The 18,481-nt window shown below is 44.2% G+C and overlaps 1 protein-coding gene across 2 annotated transcripts in view; it reads right to left on the bottom strand.

Moving 5' to 3' along the window:
• The window catches only part of lpin2 (lipin 2), a 47,033-nt gene that overhangs the window by 6,764 nt on the left and 21,788 nt on the right, over positions 1 to 18,481 (bottom strand). For both annotated transcript variants that reach the window (XM_079501279.1, XM_079501280.1), the window contains exons 8-19: positions 16,187 to 16,286; positions 15,380 to 15,576; positions 13,951 to 14,044; positions 13,791 to 13,860; positions 12,326 to 12,418; positions 11,997 to 12,079; positions 9,735 to 9,891; positions 6,496 to 6,644; positions 2,568 to 2,654; positions 1,973 to 2,125; positions 1,270 to 1,384; positions 136 to 239 (exon numbers count right to left, since the gene is read on the bottom strand). In XM_079501279.1, the coding sequence (XP_079357405.1) occupies positions 136 to 239; positions 1,270 to 1,384; positions 1,973 to 2,125; positions 2,568 to 2,654; positions 6,496 to 6,644; positions 9,735 to 9,891; positions 11,997 to 12,079; positions 12,326 to 12,418; positions 13,791 to 13,860; positions 13,951 to 14,044; positions 15,380 to 15,576; positions 16,187 to 16,286 (1,402 nt within the window). The remainder of the gene's footprint in view (positions 1 to 135; positions 240 to 1,269; positions 1,385 to 1,972; positions 2,126 to 2,567; positions 2,655 to 6,495; positions 6,645 to 9,734; positions 9,892 to 11,996; positions 12,080 to 12,325; positions 12,419 to 13,790; positions 13,861 to 13,950; positions 14,045 to 15,379; positions 15,577 to 16,186; positions 16,287 to 18,481) is intronic.

Genomic DNA, 18,481 nt, shown 5'->3' with positions numbered 1-18,481 from the left:
AAAGGAGGAATAATATTTCTCTGGTTAGACTGGGAGTTCTAGCGCTGGCAACCCCTACTAAATAATCAACTGATCCTAAGCGGAAAACCGAGTGGACAGATGACGTGTGCATGGATGGAGTCGGTAGACACTTACGAGGACTTGTTGCCCTTGGTCTGCTCCTGAATCAGCTCTCCCTTGGGGTTGACCGTGAAGATCCTGCACTCGGGAACTCCCACCTCCTTATAGGCAAACACATCCTGGACAGGCAGACACAAGGGTTAAATGTTATTTTATTTTTGTTAAAGGATCACATTAGTCAGACCTACGTATGCAGTGGTACAGACTAACATTAACCACAGGTTTCCTGTTTGTGCTCCGCCTGATGTGAGTAATGGTGAAATTACTAGACTATACGTCTTAGATGGTGTGTGTGTGTGTGTGTGTGTGTGTGTGTGTGTGTGTGTGTGTGTGTGTGTGTGTGTGTGTGTGTGTGTGTGTGTGTGTTGGGGGTTACTGGCTCCCTCCTGTGTTCCAACAGGGTGTTGGTGTTTTTGCAGCTGAAGATGAGACAGCGTACCCAGCTTGAGCTCCCTACCACGCATGAGGCCACGCATGAGGCCACACGGGGCCACGATCCATCAATGACCTCAGCCTAAAGGGTCCAGCCTAAAGCACCGTTTCATACTGTACGATGGTTGTGTTTAATATTATGATTATTGGTAAATCAGATGCAGTCATGCTTGTTGAACTAGTACACCCAGGGAGCAGGGTTTACTGACATGTTTAGATCACTCTCAGAAATGTCTTTCTATGCACGTAGAGCGAGATTTAAAAGTGTTCATTGAGAGCCACTTATTTTGGGACGTGAATGGTGTGAATTAAGAGGTTTTTCTTTTTATTGATTCAGATCAGAACGTTCTCGCTAATATGTACAGCAGCATTTTCCGTCGCTAGGCAACGCTCTGCGTATTTGCCTTAGACCTTTTGACGATCTTTGGCTGCGCTTCTCTCGGAATTGAGGTTCAGATTGAGGTGTCGGAACAGAACACAGGACGGTGTTCGTTTCAATTATTTCAACTTGTATCAGCAACAGATCATACGGAGCTTCAGGCAGGCTTTCAATAACCATACCAGCAATACCAGTCACCTTCAACAGTGATTGCTACAAGCATATTCTGTTAGAGCTATACCAGCTAATAAATAAAAACAAACAGAAGAGAGAGAGGTACCCAGTGGACAGACACAGGGGGGCCAAGGCTTCATGCCTCCGTACAGGTATTGACTCACATTAGTTCTATTCCCGAAGGCAGCGTGGAACGGCTGCTTGTTATGCTGGAACAGGTTCTTGATGTCCGTAAGGCATTCGATCTTAAAGATCTCGGGTTTCTTCTCAATGACCTCCCTGCAAGAAGCAAGCAGACAATTCAGTTAGATCAACACGCCACACCACGTCACGCTCAAGCTACGAGCTTGTAGGTCTGCTATTTTTGAAAAATCGTGAAAATGTAGTGCAAATCGTTGAATATATATTCTTTCAGAGCCAACGTTTTTAACTCAAATCTTCTGGGTGAGGTCCCTGGAACAACATATTTTCAGATGGAGGTCGGCGCCCAATTACATATATTTTTGGGGGTCCTTGACATGAAAATGTTTGAGAACCACTGACATAGAAACATAGGCTTTTTCAGAAAACTGTCAGGATTTAGAAGGCATTTTGTAGAATCGTCCTCAGGTCAAAATCTGGGCGGGAACCCCTTTTGGTGTTAGCATTATGTTATGCTTTAGCTATTGAAAAATAGCAGATCTACAAGCTCATAGCGCGGCACCGAGTGGCGCGCTACGAGCTTGTAGGTCTGCTATTTTTGAAGAATCGAAGAACGACTGACGTAGAAACATAGCTTTTTCAGAAAACTGTCAGGATGTACAGTAGAAGACATTTTTAGAATCTGATCTCAGGTCAGAATGGGTTAACAGGGAAATACCACTGCACCTGTGGAAAGCAGAGAAGAGGCTGCTGGGGGACAGCATGAGCGGGCCTCGGGGAAGGATGGTGCCCTCGTCGTTAACCCATTGCAGGTAGCCACGCGTCATGTGTGCCATGCCGATGGCGCGCGCCGAGCAGTAGAGGAACTTGTAGCCGTTCCTGTCCAAAGGGGGAAAGCATGAACGCTCATTAGGCGCCTGGCTGTCACTTAATGGAGTTCCGTAATGAAGGCAGAGAATAGCAATCGCCCATGGAGTGTCATGGAGAGTCATAGGTCATAGGTCAGTGAAGTATATAAAGTCACTATTCATGAGCTAATTGAAGGCAGTACCAGAACATTTAATTACAGTTAAGAGCCTATTTACTATGGCTATATTTATGTTTTTTCTTAGTTTTCTGAAAGACGAGTATAAGATTCTTCAGAGAGCACAAATTTAAGGATACAAAATAATCTGCATTAAAAATAATAAGAATTACTGCCACCTGGATTATTATTATTATTTTATTTGTTTATGATTATAGACCACTAAACAATTACACTTTATTTGTGATATAAACAGTATATAAAAATCGACATCCAGCACTGTTTGTCTGTACGTACTCGGCTACTGAGTGGTAGAGCTTGGCGATCCCCTGGTGGGTCCAGTCTTTCCCCAGCTGTGGCAGGATCTGTCCGAACACGTCCGACCTGAGAGAATACACAGAGATGCAAAACACATCACCGACTGGACCATTGGCTTATTCCCACCCAGGTTCCTAGCCTGCCACCTCTCAGATGTGTGTGTGTGTGTGTGTGTGTGTGTGTGTGTGTGTGTGTGTGTGTGTGTGTGTGAGAGAAAATTGTGTTTCCCCAGCTGGTCCCTCAAAACAACTGGAAGACACTAATTATTTTCCCACCAAGCTTTTTCAGTCGCTCTGACTCTATAGAGCACCAACGTCTGACGTCAATATCGGTAGAGGGCGCAAATCCACGGGTTCATGTACTTTTTATTTGCATTGTAATCCCCATAGGGGGATTTTAGATCGCCTCATAATAACTGTGTTTGAAAAATAAACAAATCATCCAGGCCGCTTCACTCATATGGATATGAAGAATCAACTGACTGAGAGAAAACGCTATTGTTACTGCTACTGAATTAGTTACATTTTCACTAGAAACAGACGACATCATATAGGAGTGACTGACTGTCGCAAACGATACAGAGACACCTCCCTGACAATAACCCCGAGACAGCTTGTTTATTTTTGAACGCTTATACTGTATGAAACGATTTTAAGCTGAGCCCATGTTATTCTCCCTAGAGAAATTACTTCCGTGAACCAGGGGAACCGAGGGGACAAGCGAGTGACGTCAGGACTTCGGCGCTCTATGTATATTACAGGGGTGGCAAACTTATTTCAAAGGGGGCCATATTAGAAAATATGAACTCACCCAAAGGGCCACCTACTACTAATAACCAGACGTGCAAGGTCAAATGAAAGGTAAATGAAATAGCCTTTCTTTGACCCCTTCAGAATGAGAGCACAAGCCACAAGGAATCCTGACAAATTATACTCTTATACTTATAGTTTTTTATTCACCTGGGCATTAGTTTTTTATTCACCTGGGCATTTACCAATGTAAAAATGTCCCATACTGTTAGTTCATAGTACAATTCAGGTATGAAGCCTCGGGCCGCATACAATCCTTCCCCGGGCCGCACTTTGGACACCCCTGATGTGTATGATGATATCTTGAATTCTATGGACCCACTTTTCATATACCCACAGTACAAACACCATAATAATAATATACACACCACTGACTGTACTTAAATCCAATTAAAAACAAGCAAGAGAACCGCTAACTAACATACCCAGCATCACCAGGTGTACCGTACCGTACGTCACCAGACTGGGCAGGAGGACTAAGCTCCGTGGCAGTAACCACTACCGCTGTTCAAAGGATGTCACAAAACGTCAAAAAGTCTGGCTTGTTTCATGTGAAATAATAAGACATTATGAAACCCCCTGGTCTTCTCCCGTTAATGAGGACGGTTCCTGTGGCGGGGACAGGACTATGCTGCCTCAACCTTCAACTTTCACACCAAACACACAGAAATGTAAATGACCTCATTATGGAGAATGTGCTTCTCAGCCTGCTTTACCAAAAGACAGCTACTCATCGTGCGCACACACACACACACACACACACACACACACACACACACACACACACACACACCCCCCCCCCCCCCCCCCACACACACACACACACCCCCCAAGGGTTCACCAGCATAATAAGCAGCAGCCAGTCAACCTTGGTCCATTTGATGCTGCTCATCTATAAGTGTCACAGAGTGGGTGTCAGGAGCGGACTGCACCGGAGCGGACGTTGATTTCTTAACGAACTGGTGGGCGTGTCCACTGTCCACATAAAAGCATGATTTTAACAAATACTATACACTTTTTGAAAAACGTTCTTCCTCCTTATATTATAAAAATACCTGATGATCATGTTTTAGGGTGGAAAAAAATCGTGGCATCGTGTTTGCCCCCCCCCCCCCCCCCGACATACGTATATATACGGACTTGGGGGGGGGGGGGGGGGAAGAGTTAAAGGGCTTGGAGGAGGTGCATACTTTTGTCAAATCGTTCGTAAAAGTAGACAGGATGTTCTGTCCGAGTAGGAGAATAATGGTGGAAGAATTGATTTGTGAGATAGAAAAAAAAATGTATAGAAGGAAAATGACTCACTGTTAAAATCAAATACATTCTGTATTACAAGGCTTAATCATCAAATGAAGGGGCCGGGTTTCAGTGTGTGAGCAACATATCGACTTTAAGAACACACATTATGTCACTGTGCTGTGTGTGCCCCCACACCAGCACCGGTGGCCTTCATATCCTCCATGTAATCTGGGATTTCCATTCATAAAAGTGGTCGCTAGAACAGTATGTGATGATGATCCAAGGCCAAATAGATGTGTGCGTCACAAAGGAGGACGGATGGATATTACTGTAAAGTGATCGCACTGCCCAGACGAGTATTTCTTTAACAACGCCTCTGTAAAAGGTTTCCATTTTGGACTAGAGATGTGTGTGTGTGTGTGTGTGTGTGTGTGTGTGTGTGTGTGTGTGTGTGTGTGTGTGTGTGTGTGTGTGTGTGTGTGTGTGTGTGTGTGTGTGTGTGTGTGTGTGTGTGTGCGCGCGCGCGCGCGCGCGCGCCCCCCTATAGTCAAAGTTTAGGCCCATCTACCTACCAAGATCAAGATTTGATCTAAGTGGGCCCAAACACACGTAGGCTATTAATGGTGAATGTGTTATGCCAATGAGAGTATAAAACTACTACAATATACTAAAATCTATTTTGGTAAAAAATGGTCTAAATCTCAGATCAAATGCCTGGCTACGGTGTGTAGTGCCAGCCTTCAAATCTGAGGGGGGTAAAAAGTGTCTTGCTTTCTTTGGCCCCTGGTCGTGGAATGACCTGCAATCAAGTTCCTTTGAGAAGTTTCAAAAGAGTCATCTTAAATGTACAGTCCAACACCTGCACATGTTCGGACGTGTAGGCTACTAGCCTTTGCATAGGCCCTTATATCTCCTTCAAAACCGCTCTCAAAGAACACCTACGGACAGCTGCAATTCAAAACTGGCACCCGTAAAAAAAGTCAAGAGTCACCCCCCCTGTTCCCTTATTTTACTTTTATATGATGATTTCCTGTTTACATTTTTTTAATTTTCATAAAATTATATATTTGCACGTCATTAAATGTTCTGATTTATTGCAAATGGAGGACCCTGCTGTAAACAAGTCTTAGTGCTTATTTATATTTATCATGGTTTCGTCCACAAAGTAGCACTTTCTGTATTGACCTGTGCTTTCGTTTGATCATGATTCTACATACTGTGAAATAAAACTTCACAAAAATCAATCAATAAAGGGTGTCCATTTTGGAGCAGCGCGCACGTACTTGGTTTTGTAGATAAAGCAAATAAATAAAGCAAATAAATAAAGCATATGTTTTGGAGATAAAGCCAGAGAGGCCAGACTGAGATGGTTTGGACACGTACAGAGTATAAACGGTAGAGGGATGTTGAGGTTAGAACTGGCAGGCAGGAGGCCTAGAACAAGGACTGTCTAAAGAGGACGAGAAGCGAAGACCGTACGGGCGACGCCATGTTGCTCCATGGTGCTCCATGGAAGGAAAGAAACATGCGCAATGGGCTATATGCAGCCAACACTTCCGCGTTCAGCTTCCTTGGTCTCAACTGCGCATGTTTCTTTCCTTCCATGGAGCACCATGGAGCAACATGGCGTCGCCCGTATGGTCTTCGCGTCTCGTCCTCTTTAGACAGTCCTTGGCCTAGAAGAGGAAGAAGACCCAAGAGGAGATTTATGGACGTAGTGAAAGAGGACGTGAAGTTAGATTGGTGTGAGAGAAGAGGAGGCAGAGGAAGGACAGGGTGAGATGGAGGCTGATGATTCGCTGTGGAGACCCCCCTGGAGGGTAAAAGCCGAGAGGAAAAGTAGTATTAGATGCACGTACTTGGTGATGGTGCCGTCGATGTCGGAGATGATGACCTTGTCGTCCCACTTCCACAGGTAGATGGTGCCCTCGCAGCGACACGTGCCCTGGTACTGCGTGGTGATGCTGAACGTCACGTCGTTGGGCCCTTCCTTCAGCTTGAGACTGGCCTGGTGGAGGAGAAGAGGGTTATTCATTTATTCCTTCAGCTTTAGACTGGTCTGGTGGTGGAGAAGGAGGAAACAGAGGGTTATTAATGTATTCCTTCAGCTTCAGACCAGTGTTGTTTTCGTCGACTAAAACTATGACGAAAAATGTTTTTCACTGACGAAAACTAAATAAAAACTAAGCTATGATGACTAAAACTAAGACTAAATATACTGACAATTTTGTCAAAAATAAAAACTAGACTAAAATGTTATAGGAGGGGACTAGTGGCTCCGTCAGTGGCTTCGTGATATAATGTCCTGTCTCGAGTTGGAGATGTTAAGGTTTTCAATTGCCGGCTCTGAGAAAAAGTTTTACAAGACCTGGGGCCCGTTTATGACATTCTACCACAACACACAAACTGCATAGTGTGCCGTGCCTATGCCTCGGCCAACGCCAAACCACAACAGAAACAAAATCTGCTCTGCTATGAAAAATCTGCTTTATATTTTATTTTATTTTTTATTTTTTGTAATTATGTATGCATGTATTTTTGTGTATGTGTAGATATTTATTTATTTTATTTCCTCCAGACTGTTTTTCCGACTATCCTTGGGATTGTGGGTGGGGGGAGGGTGGGCTAGGGGATTGAGTTTTATTTTTATATTTTATATGTCTGTTTAATACTTGCCCATGGGCTACTGTTACAAAAACCTGAATAAAAAGATTTTGAAAAGAAAGGAGGGGACTAGTGGACAAGAGATCCAGTATAAGTCATTTTACACTCGGTTGCATGCTGAAAATAGCCGATCTACAAGCTCACAAGCTTGTAGATCGGCTATTTTAAAACGACGGCATCAAGGCTTCAAAATACATTTTAGTCGACTAAATCAACTGTAGATTTAGTCGACTAAAATCTTATGACATTTAGTCGACTAAAACTAGACTTAACACCAAAACATTCCAGGTGACTAAAATGTGACTAAAACTAAATGAAAACTATTCAAGTAGACTACGACTAAAACTAAAATCAAAATGTGTTGCCAAAAACAACACTGCTTTAGAATGGTCTGGTGGTGGAGGAGGAGGAAACAAGAGGTTTATCCATCACCAGACAGTGGTGGGGAAAAAGTACTCGCTATGCAGACTGTCCCATTTCCAGTTTCCAAATGTATACAAATATTTTGAAAAGAGCACATCTACAAGCTCACAATGTGTGACGACGCACTGTGAGCTCGTAGAACAGCTATTTTGAAATGGCCGAAATGTATTATATATATATATATATATATATATATATATATAGGGCTGAAGTGCCGGTAGTGGAGTAGAAGTAAAAGTACTGGATATTGGCAATGCGCAAGGTAAATGGTGCATTTAAGCAAATGGTGCATTTATAGAGCGCTTTTATCCAAAGTGCTTTACATAGATTGAGCATTACGTTCCCCCCCCATTCACACACACATTCATACACCTTTACATAGATTATATTCACTCATTCTCACACACATTCTCACACCGATGGCTGGAGGAAACCATGCGAGGCACCAACCTGCACATCAGATGCAATTAGGGGTTCAGCGTCTTGCTCAAGGACACTTGGGACACTAACTCTGGGGGAGTTTCTACGACTGACATAGAAACATGGATTTTTCAAGAAAACTGTCAGGATTGAGAAGACATTTGTAGAATCCTCCTCAGGTCTAAATGGGTTAAATACAGTACTTGGGTAAATGTACTTAGTTACTTTCCACCACTGCACATACAAATATGTTCTGGAAAAAAAACAACACACGCAACGCAACCTCCCCCAGTGTACAAGCACCCTTATCAACCCCCCCCCCCCCCCCCCCCCCCCACACACACACACACACACACACGAACAAACCCATTTACACATACACAAACACCTTGTCAAACCTCCGACAGGGACTATGGCCATGAGTCGGTTTAGCAGATCTGCTATTTTAGAAAAATCGTGAAAATGATTCTGGTGGGGGGGGGGTCCCTGGAACAACATATTTTTAGTAGAAGGGGTTCCGGTGGTCAAATATATATCATTCTGGGGGTCCCTGACTTGAAATAGCACCACTGATAAAGAAACATAAGGTAAGTTTTTTCAGAAAACTGTCAGGAAGACAAATGGGTCTTAATGGGTTATGGTAGGATTAGTAATGCAAATGGAGTTTTGGAGCCACCTACAGGCTTGTATTGGAATGAACAGTGACCGGGTCAGCGCTGGCTTTGACCAGGAGAGGGTGCTCTAGTCCAATCTAGCAAACAGACCAAACAGCAGTGGTGGAAAAAGTACTCAATTGTTTTACTTGAGTAAAAGAATCAATACTGCAATGTAGAACTATTCTGTTACAAGTAAAAGTCCCAGAGTTCAAAATGTACTTGGGTTAAAGTACAAAAGTATTGGCTTCAAAATGTACTTAAAAGTACCAAAAGTAGAAAGTACTCACTATGCAGAATGTCCCATTTCAAGTTTTCAAATGTAAAAAAAAAATCTTTTGAAAATAGCCGATCTACAAGCTCACAATGCGCCGCCATGCGACACATTGTGAGCTTGTAGATCGGCTATTTTCAAATGGCCGAAATGTATGTGGGGCTGACGTGTTTAATGTACATTATGTTATGTAATAATAATCAAAGTAACTAGGAACTAAAGTTTTCAAATAAACAGTGGAGTAAATTGTAATTACAAATACCTCAAAATTATACTTAAGTAAATGTACTTAGTTACTTTCCACCACTGTTTACTAGTATAGCCTGCCAGTGTGATCCGAGGACAAAATAAAAGCGTGTGAGCCAAGAGACCAGTCAGTCAGACAGTTAATCCCCCCAGAGCAGGTTCACTTAATCCACTTTCCTTCCTAAAAGCCAGCATCAAATTACAATTCATACTGGAATAATAATAATAATAATAATAATACTGCTAGGAAATTATCCACCTGACAGCTTCACTTATAACTACTGGCCAATCACAGCACGTCTTGCACAACACGGCTAGGTTTTCGGAGCACGCGTCACAGAAAGGGCCGTTCGGTAGGCCAATCAGAGCAGGCAATGTATATTGTATACGTTCGTTTTCTCATGTGTCTGTTACTCACTATCTGATTGGAGGAGAGACGCAGTGACTTCCGGTAGGCGTGTGGGGTCGTGGTGGGGTGGTTAGGGGGAGGGGCGTCCAGTGGCTGCAGGCGCTCCGACACGGCGCTCACCTCCAGGTCACCCTCGTCACTAGACGAGTCCGTTGGCTTAGGAGGCCTGCAGAAAACATGTGCACCAGTTAGTTCACCTCCAGGTCACCCTCGTCACTAGACGAGTCCGTTGGCTTAGGAGGCCTGCAGAAAACATGTGCACCAGTTAGTTCTCACACGGTCAGGTGACATTAACCCATTTAGACCTGAGGACGATTCTACAAATGTCTTCAAAATCCTGACAGTTTTCTGAAAAACCCATGTTTCTATGTCAGTCCTTATCAAACATTTTCATGTCAAAGACCCCCAAAAATATGTAATTGGCCGCCTACCCCATCTGAAAATATGTTGTTCCAGGGACCCCCCCAAGAAGCAAAGATTTGAGTTAAAAACGTTTGCTCTGAAAGAATATATATTCAAAGATTTGCACTACATTTTCAGGAGTTTTCTAAAATAGCAGACCTACAAGCTCGTAGCGTGGCACTCTATGCTTTAGCTATTTTTCAATAGCTAAAGCATAACATAATGCATTTCCCGCCCAAAATGGCTTAACACCTATTATTAATTAAGTCCAGAGGCAGATTCTAAAAATGTCTTCTAAATCCTAATGTGTTCACACGAGGCATGTGCAAAGATCACAGCATAATTTGTTGCAATGTTTGCTTTGTGAAATCTGTTGCTCACTTGTTGGTGTCATCAAGCACACGCCTCCGTAGTGTGCGTCGGAGGCGCGGCGGCCCGGCGGGGGAGATTGAGAAAAAATTACACATATTGACGCATATTGCCCCAGGCGGACAAAGTCTAATTAAGTCTGGCCCCTCTCAATTGTGGGAGGACTTCACGGCTGAAGTGGTGACGAGCCAACCAGATTCATCTGGAACCAGGCTAGAGTACGGCCGAGTATGCGAATATGGGGCGGGAAATTGCAGGGGAAAAAAAATCTAACACTGAGATCACGCAGTGATTTTAGTATCGCTATGCGAGGCTAAGCCAGCTTTGTAGCTGCTGCTCTTTTGCAGCAGCTACAGACGTTGGGTGCATCTTTGTACCTTCATGTCGCTGTGCTTCCATTGACAGAGAATGGTAGACTGTATCTTTGTACCTTCATGTCGCTGTGCTTCCATTGACAGAGAATGGTAGACTGTATCTTTGTACCTTTATGTCGCTGGCTTCCATTGACAGAGAATGGTAGACTGTATCTTTGCACCTTCATGTCGCTGGCTTCCATTGACAGAGAATGGTAGACTGTATCTTTGCATCTGCCCGTGTGAACGCAGCATAAAAGTTATCTCTAAAAATGATACAGGTGCTTTCCCGGTTTTAACGAGTCAACGCTCTGTATGCATTTTCCGCTTGCAGAAATACTACACACTAACTACTGTTCCTTTTTTTACTTTTGAGTTATTATTGTACGTGTTAAGTAAAGTGTGCCACTCATCCAGTGAGATTTATGAGCCTGTGTCACATGGCCTCGATAACGTTCCATTGGTCACTGGACTCATTGACTGACTGTTACTATACAAGTGTCAATAACCCTGGATATCCCTGGGTGTGGGGTGACTTACGTCACTGTTTCATGACAGGATGTTATAATTACAGGATGACTACAGAGCTGACAATGAGGTTATATCTTCCCTTCTTCTCTGGAATCCTGCCTCAAAGCAGACCAGAGGTCATTCTCTGATGTCATCGCTAGGGACACATGCATCAGTAAGCAGGAACTGGGGATGGCAATGAAGGACCGGAAAGTCTGGCGTGGCATTGTGAAATCCATGATCTCGAAAAATGATGATGATGACAGGATGTTCATAGGAACAAATCTTTTACTTTTTTTGTTTGTAAATCAAACATAGGCTTAGTCCATCAAATTTAAGAACAACATACATTTGAATTTGAATTATAGGCATAGTGTGGGGGAAAGGTTGACTGCTAAGGGCTTGCTATAATTGTGCAGAGTGCGAAAATAGAGAATAGGTTACAATTAGGTCGCAACATGTCAGGCTGCAATGTGTTGTGACCTTAGATCAGCTGTGTGGTGCGCAACACCACTTTTTATATACTAAATACGTAGTTGTGGGGAGGTGAGGTGGGGTGGTCCTTGAGAATTGTTTCAATAGTGGTCCAGGGCTAAAAACATTTGTTTTAAAGAAACGCTGAGAACCATTGACTTACGCTAAGACAAGGCTGGTCTGAGACATGGAGGCTCCATCCTCCCCCAGCCCAGACTCTTCCTTAGTTTCCAGCTTGGAATCCGACTGGTTGAGAAGAGGAAGACAAAGCATGTCAGATCACAACAGGTGTGTTCCAGTTAAGTAAGGGGAAAATTCAAATGTTCTAATGCTTATATAACATAGGCTCTGTTGTGCGACAGTGTATAAATCAGCTTAAAATGGTTTCATCTCATCGCAAATCTTCAGACCAAATGCGTATACAGTATGAGGCCTAACAACAGAAGGCTGAACACGAGATATTAATATAGTATAGGTCTCTACTCTGCCTACCTGTTTGATTGTACTATCCGCCCTCTTTCTCCAGAACCACCAGCGTCCTGACTTCTTTGGCAGTTTCTCCTTCACCCAGGCTTCTTCTGTAGCCTGCAAAGTCCAAGAACAGTGTTGTTAGCACACAATGTGGGGGCTACGGCTCCCAGGGGGGCCAATTGCTCAAGCTCACAAGACGATGCAATGTGATGCGTTGTGAGCTGGCATTGGCTATTGTCACGGTCCAACACAGTACTCGACCATGCCTTCACTGTGTAGGCACCAAACACACGGTCCAACACAGTACTCGACCATGCCTTCACTGTGTAGGCACCAACGGTCCAACACAGTACTCGACCATGCCTTCACTGTGTCGGCAGCGGTCCAACACAGTACTCGACCATGCCTTCACTGTAACACAGTACTCGACCATGCCTTCACTGTGTCGGCACCAACGGTCCAACACAGTACTCGACCATGCCTTCACTGTGTTGGCACCGGTCCAACACAGTACTCGACCATGCCTTCACTGTAACACAGTACTCGACCATGCCTTCACTGTGTCGGCACCAACGGTCCAACACAGTACTCCACCATGCCTTCACTGTGTAGGCACCAACGGTCCAACACAGTACTCGACCATGCCTTCACTGTGTAGGCACCAACGGTCCAACACAGTACTCCACCATGCCTTCACTGTGTAGGCACCAACGGTCCAACACAGTACTCCACCATGCCTTCACTGTGTAGGCACCAACGGTCCAACACAGTACTCGACCATGCCTTCACTGTGTAGGCACCAACGGTCCAACACAGTACTCCACCATGCCTTCACTGTGTAGGCACCAACGGTCCAACACAGTACTCGACCATGCCTTCACTGTGTAGGCACCAACGGTCCAACACAGTACTCGACCATGCCTTCACTGTGTAGGCACCAACGGTCCAACACAGTACTCGACCATGCCTTCACTGTGTAGGCACCAACGGTCCAACACAGTACTCGACCATGCCTTCACTGTGTAGGCACCAAAGTTGTGGAACAAACTTCCGTAGAAAAAAGCAGGGGCTCGCAAGTTCGCAACTCACTTTGTAATGCTCCAAACTGGTATCTGAAGCGACACAAACTTCCCTAACCATTAAGTCTGCCTCCACCATTAGGGACTTCTAAAAACTATCCTAGTTAGTTTAGTTTCTTCTGTGACTCTTTGTCTATTTCCTCTGGCTGTGCCCCGAGGAAGTAGCAGGATGGGGGGCGCATTAGAGATGCAGAACATGTATTTTTAAGCCATTTCAGAATATTGTCCATGTGCGTGCGTGCGTGCGTTTGTGTGTGTGTGTGTCGGGGGGGGGGCTATAGGTACTTGGGGTCCTTTGAATGGAAAAGTTAACTTTGGGAACCCCGTGTTAACACAGTATCAAAACACACTGGGTTTTATCCATGCATTCTTATAACATAACAAGCGGTTATAAGTATTGGAGTTACCTTTGGTAAATTCTTCTGAAATGCTTGCAGGCTTAGAATCAACGGAGCAGCAAGGGTCCAGTTATAGTATCTGAGGACAATAAACATGTTTGACATCAGGTCAAATATAAAACAACATATTTCTAATCAAATCCTTTAATTGTGATTAGAAGAAATTTACCTGTTTCCTATCTTTACTACCAGATTGGGATTATCTATGATTGCTGGATTTTCAGAAAATTCATGATAGGTGATGAGATGCTCCATGAATTTTTCTGTGTATAGGAGAGCAGAGACAGAAAGACAGAAGGGAAGAACAACTGGAACGTTAAACAACTGTCGTTTAAAGCACTGGTTTTCAACGTGTGGTCTGGGGACCGCCAGGGGTCAGGGATAAGGTTTGATAGTTAGGATAAGGAACCATTCGTTCCATTTGTACACTCTGAGTTAAATTACAACGCAAGCTTTTAGATAGTGTTGGTTGTCCGAGAGATAAAAATGGTGTGGAATAGGGTTCCGTGGGCTAATTTACATCAAACTGGAAGTTGTTGAAATTTAAATGTTAAGAATCGCAGGGCTTTCTCCCACTAAATCAGCGACTGGTGGCTTCTGAAGTGTATTAGCCTATAATATACTTCAAAAGCTACCAGTCGCTGATTTGGTGGGTTTAACTAGGGAAACTATGCAACTACCTTCACTAGTTAATAGCCAAAGCAGCAGTGGACAAACCGTATACAAGCCAGAGCTGTGAACTTTACCTGTACGTGGCTGGTAACGCAATTTCCACCCTGCACAGAAGTACACAGTCAAATCTTTACACTTAATCTCAAGGGTTAACCCATTTAGACCCGAGGACGATTCTACAAATGTCTTCTACATTCTGACAGTTTTCTGAAAAACCTCTTGTTTGTCAGTGGTTCTCAAACTATTTCATGTCAAGGACCACCGAGAATATATGAAATTGGCCGCCGACCCTCATCTGAAAATATGTAGTTCCAGGGACCCCCCCAGAAGCAAAGATTTGAGTTAAAAACGTTCGCTCTGAAAGAATATATATATATATATATATATATAACATTTGCGCCACATTTTCACGATAAAAAAAAATAGCTAAAGTATAACATAATGCTTAAAACTGAATGGGCTCAAGGGTTAACATGGATGGATTTGACTGTGTACCAATTTCACTTCAGAGTACAGAATACACTTTATTGTCATGTCACTGGTTTAAAAGTGTGTAAGAAGTGGGTGAAATGTGTTGTTTACATTACAGCAGTGGTTCCCAAACGTTTGACCCAAAAGAGAAATGTGATGTCTCCCCAGGAAGGACCCAAACTAGTGAAAATAGCTGATCTACAAGCTCACAACGTGGCTACTACTTAAACATTTGTTTTCTAATTGGAATTTCTTAGAGTCTTTCTTTGATTTCTTCATGAAATTACTCATTGAAACCCACGTTATATCATGAAACATATTACTTTTTTTGGGGAAAAAAAAATGTAGGAAACAAAAATAAAGGGACCCATAAAAATGTGTCCACGACCCATAAATGGGACCCGACCCACTGTTTGGGAAAGTGGTTTATGGAAGTGCTATGGTGGCTGGTTCACCTTTGGATATTTCCGCGTTCTCGCTGAGACCCCCGCAGAGCGAGAGGGTGACGTCGGGGAGGTCACTGGCCGAGTCCGACAGACACTCTGTGCCGCTGTCGGCCGCCGCGCTGCCCACCGACTGCGGCGACTGCGAGCCGGAGTGCATCTCAGAGTCCATCCAGTGTTTAGCAGCCGCCTCGGAAGCCTCAGACTCACTGGGAGCGACACATCAAAACAGTCCATGTAATCAATACATACAATACAATACAATACATACAATCAAAACATTTTCATGTCAAGGACCCCAGAAACTACCGGTATATGAAATTGGCCGCCGACCCCCATCTGAAAATATGTTGTTCCATGGACACCCCAGAAGCAAAGATTTGAGTTAAAAACGTTGGCTCTGAAAGAATATATATTCAAAGATTTGCACTACATTTTCATGATTTTTCAGAAATAGCAGACCTACAAGCTCGTAGCGCGGCACTCAGTGTCACGCTATGAGCTTGTAGATCTGCTATTTTTCAATAGCTAAAGTAACATAATGCTTAAAACACCAAAAGGGGTTCCCGCCCAGAATGGGTTAACTGTATGTCATTGTTAAGTGCTTAGAATAGAATAGTGTAATTTCAGACAAAAGGGTGGAAAAAAGGCATTTCAGAGACAAAAAAATTAAATCAGAATTCATTATTTCCGTAATGTATTTTGGCATTTCTATGGAATATTACTTTAGCTATTGTTATAATACATGTTTTATTGAATCCAATTTGATAGCCGATGGTGACTTATTAAGCAACAATGTGCATTGACTCTCTCACTTACCTCTTAGGAAAATAACGTGCAGCAACATCAGGTTCAAGTACATTGAGGTCGTCCAGGTATATGTCCTCTGGACCCTGGTGCTGGCTCCTCTTTGGGACACCTGTATGCAATCAGAGAAGACATTTAACATCAGAGCAGACACACAAGAACTAGTTAAATAGTCCTCGAATAAAATTTAAAAAAAAAAGAGGGAGATCCGGGCACTCTTAACCAAGTTAAAAGAGGGAGCAGCCTTTATTAAACCAACATGTTTCGACCACAAGCGGTCAGGAGCTAGATGAATACAAAACAACAGACTCTCATTATATAGGGCTGGAAACAGGTGAGACCGCCTAACAAAACGCATGTGGGTGCAGCACTTAGCACATAGTTATTGTATAGGAACAAACAATCAAGCAATGGTTGTCTCGTTCTTGCATAGGGACAATCAATAGTTATTAAAGATACAGGGAGGACCGGAACCGGCGGAACGACAGCCCCGCCCCCCCGCTATTCATTTCAATGGATGTTGCTCAGTGGCGTTTTGAAGCACCCGGAAGAACGGTCTACTTCCACAGGTCAAATGCGGAAGTGCAAACGAGCGCTCAAAGTTCAACCCCAGCTGCACGGGGTTTCCCGCGTTGCCTGTCCCCAGGACAGTACACATGCAGATTAGGCATTCAAATGCTAATCTGGTGGCTTTTGTTTTCACCTGCCAGGTAGGGTATGCATAATGGTAAATGGTGCATTTATATAGCGCCTTTATCCAAGGCGCTTTACATAGATTGTGCATTACATTCACCCATTCACACACACATTCATACACCGATTGCAGCGGAAGCCATGCAAGGTACCAACCAGCACATCGGGAGCAATTTGGGGTTCAGTGTCTTGCCCAAGGACACTTCGACATGTAGACAGGAGGAGCCAGGATTCGAACCGCCGACCCATTGGACGACCTGCTCTACCTCCTGAGCCACCTATGCAACCAGTACTGTACTCTGCTTACTTGTTCACAATGAAACCACCACCAGCAAGAACACCCTGGCTGGCAACAGCGATGCCAGCCTGCCGTTGAAACCTGCCGCCGACCCAGCGACGGAACACAGAACCTGCCGAGACTGACAGCACTAGTCTCCGTCTACATTCACTGCACCAGAACCTGCCGAGGCGGACAGCACTAGTCTCCGTCTACATTCACTGCACCAGAACCTGCCGAGGCGGACAGCACTAGTCTCCGTCTACATTCACTGCACACAGAACCTGCCGAGGCGGACAGCACTAGTCTCCGTCTACATTCACTGAACACAGAACCTGCCGAGGCGGACAGCACTAGTCTCTGTCTACATTCACTGCACACAGAACCTGCCGAGGCGGACAGCACTAGTCTCCGTCTACATTCACTGCACACAGAACCTGCCGAGGCGGACAGCACTAGTCTCCGTCTACATTCACTGAACACAGAACCTGCCGAGGCGGACAGCACTAGTCTCCGTCTACATTCACTGAACACAGAACCTGCCGAGGCGGACAGCACTAGTCTCCGTCTACATTCACTGAACACAGAACCTGCCGAGGCGGACAGCACTAGTCTCCGTCTACATTCACTGAACACAGAACCTGCCGAGGCGGACAGCACTAGTCTCCGTCTACATTCACTGAACACAGAACCTGCCGAGGCGGACAGCACTAGTCTCCGTCTACATTCACTGCACCGCACATGTCCTGACTTTAGTTATGCAGGATGTCGTCCACATCATCAAACAGTGGATTTCATGGTAGTTGTTCGTGACATAATAACACTGATCAGAAATTCACCAAAGCGACTAGCCTGGTTTAAGGAGTAGGCTACCAGATGAGGACGCTCCGTCTTTGAAACCTCTGTGCCCCGCGCGTTGGACCGGGTCTCTGGTCTGAATACCATTGAGAATGCATTGGGCGTTTAAGTTAAATACGGGGGGGACATATTTTGACAGCAGAAACTGCCTGTCATAATTTCTATTCCAAAGCCCCCCCAGGTACATTATATATTTAAACTATTTTCATCAATGGTACACTTATTTTTTCAGTGGGTAGATCTTGTTGAGCTGGTCATTTTGAAAGTAGATCTCACGTCATAAATGTGTGGGCACCCCTGCCATAGTGCAATATCTCCTCTGACAGAGCCGTATTGGCAGAGCACAAGAAATGTTGTCTTTCGTTGGGGGAGACCCCGTTTCGAATCTCAGGTAGGGCATTAAAGTTATGGATTGAAGCTTTAGTGCTTTATTATACCTTTTAGTGGTGGGTTAAATTAATCGCTATGGCAATATATCG

The sequence above is a fragment of the Electrona antarctica genome, assembly GCF_951216825.1.
Source record: "Electrona antarctica genome assembly, chromosome: 1".
Lineage (NCBI taxonomy): Eukaryota > Metazoa > Chordata > Actinopteri > Myctophiformes > Myctophidae > Electrona > Electrona antarctica.
The sequence above is the reverse complement of the archived record's forward strand: the minus strand, read 5'-3'. Positions and strand labels throughout refer to the sequence as shown.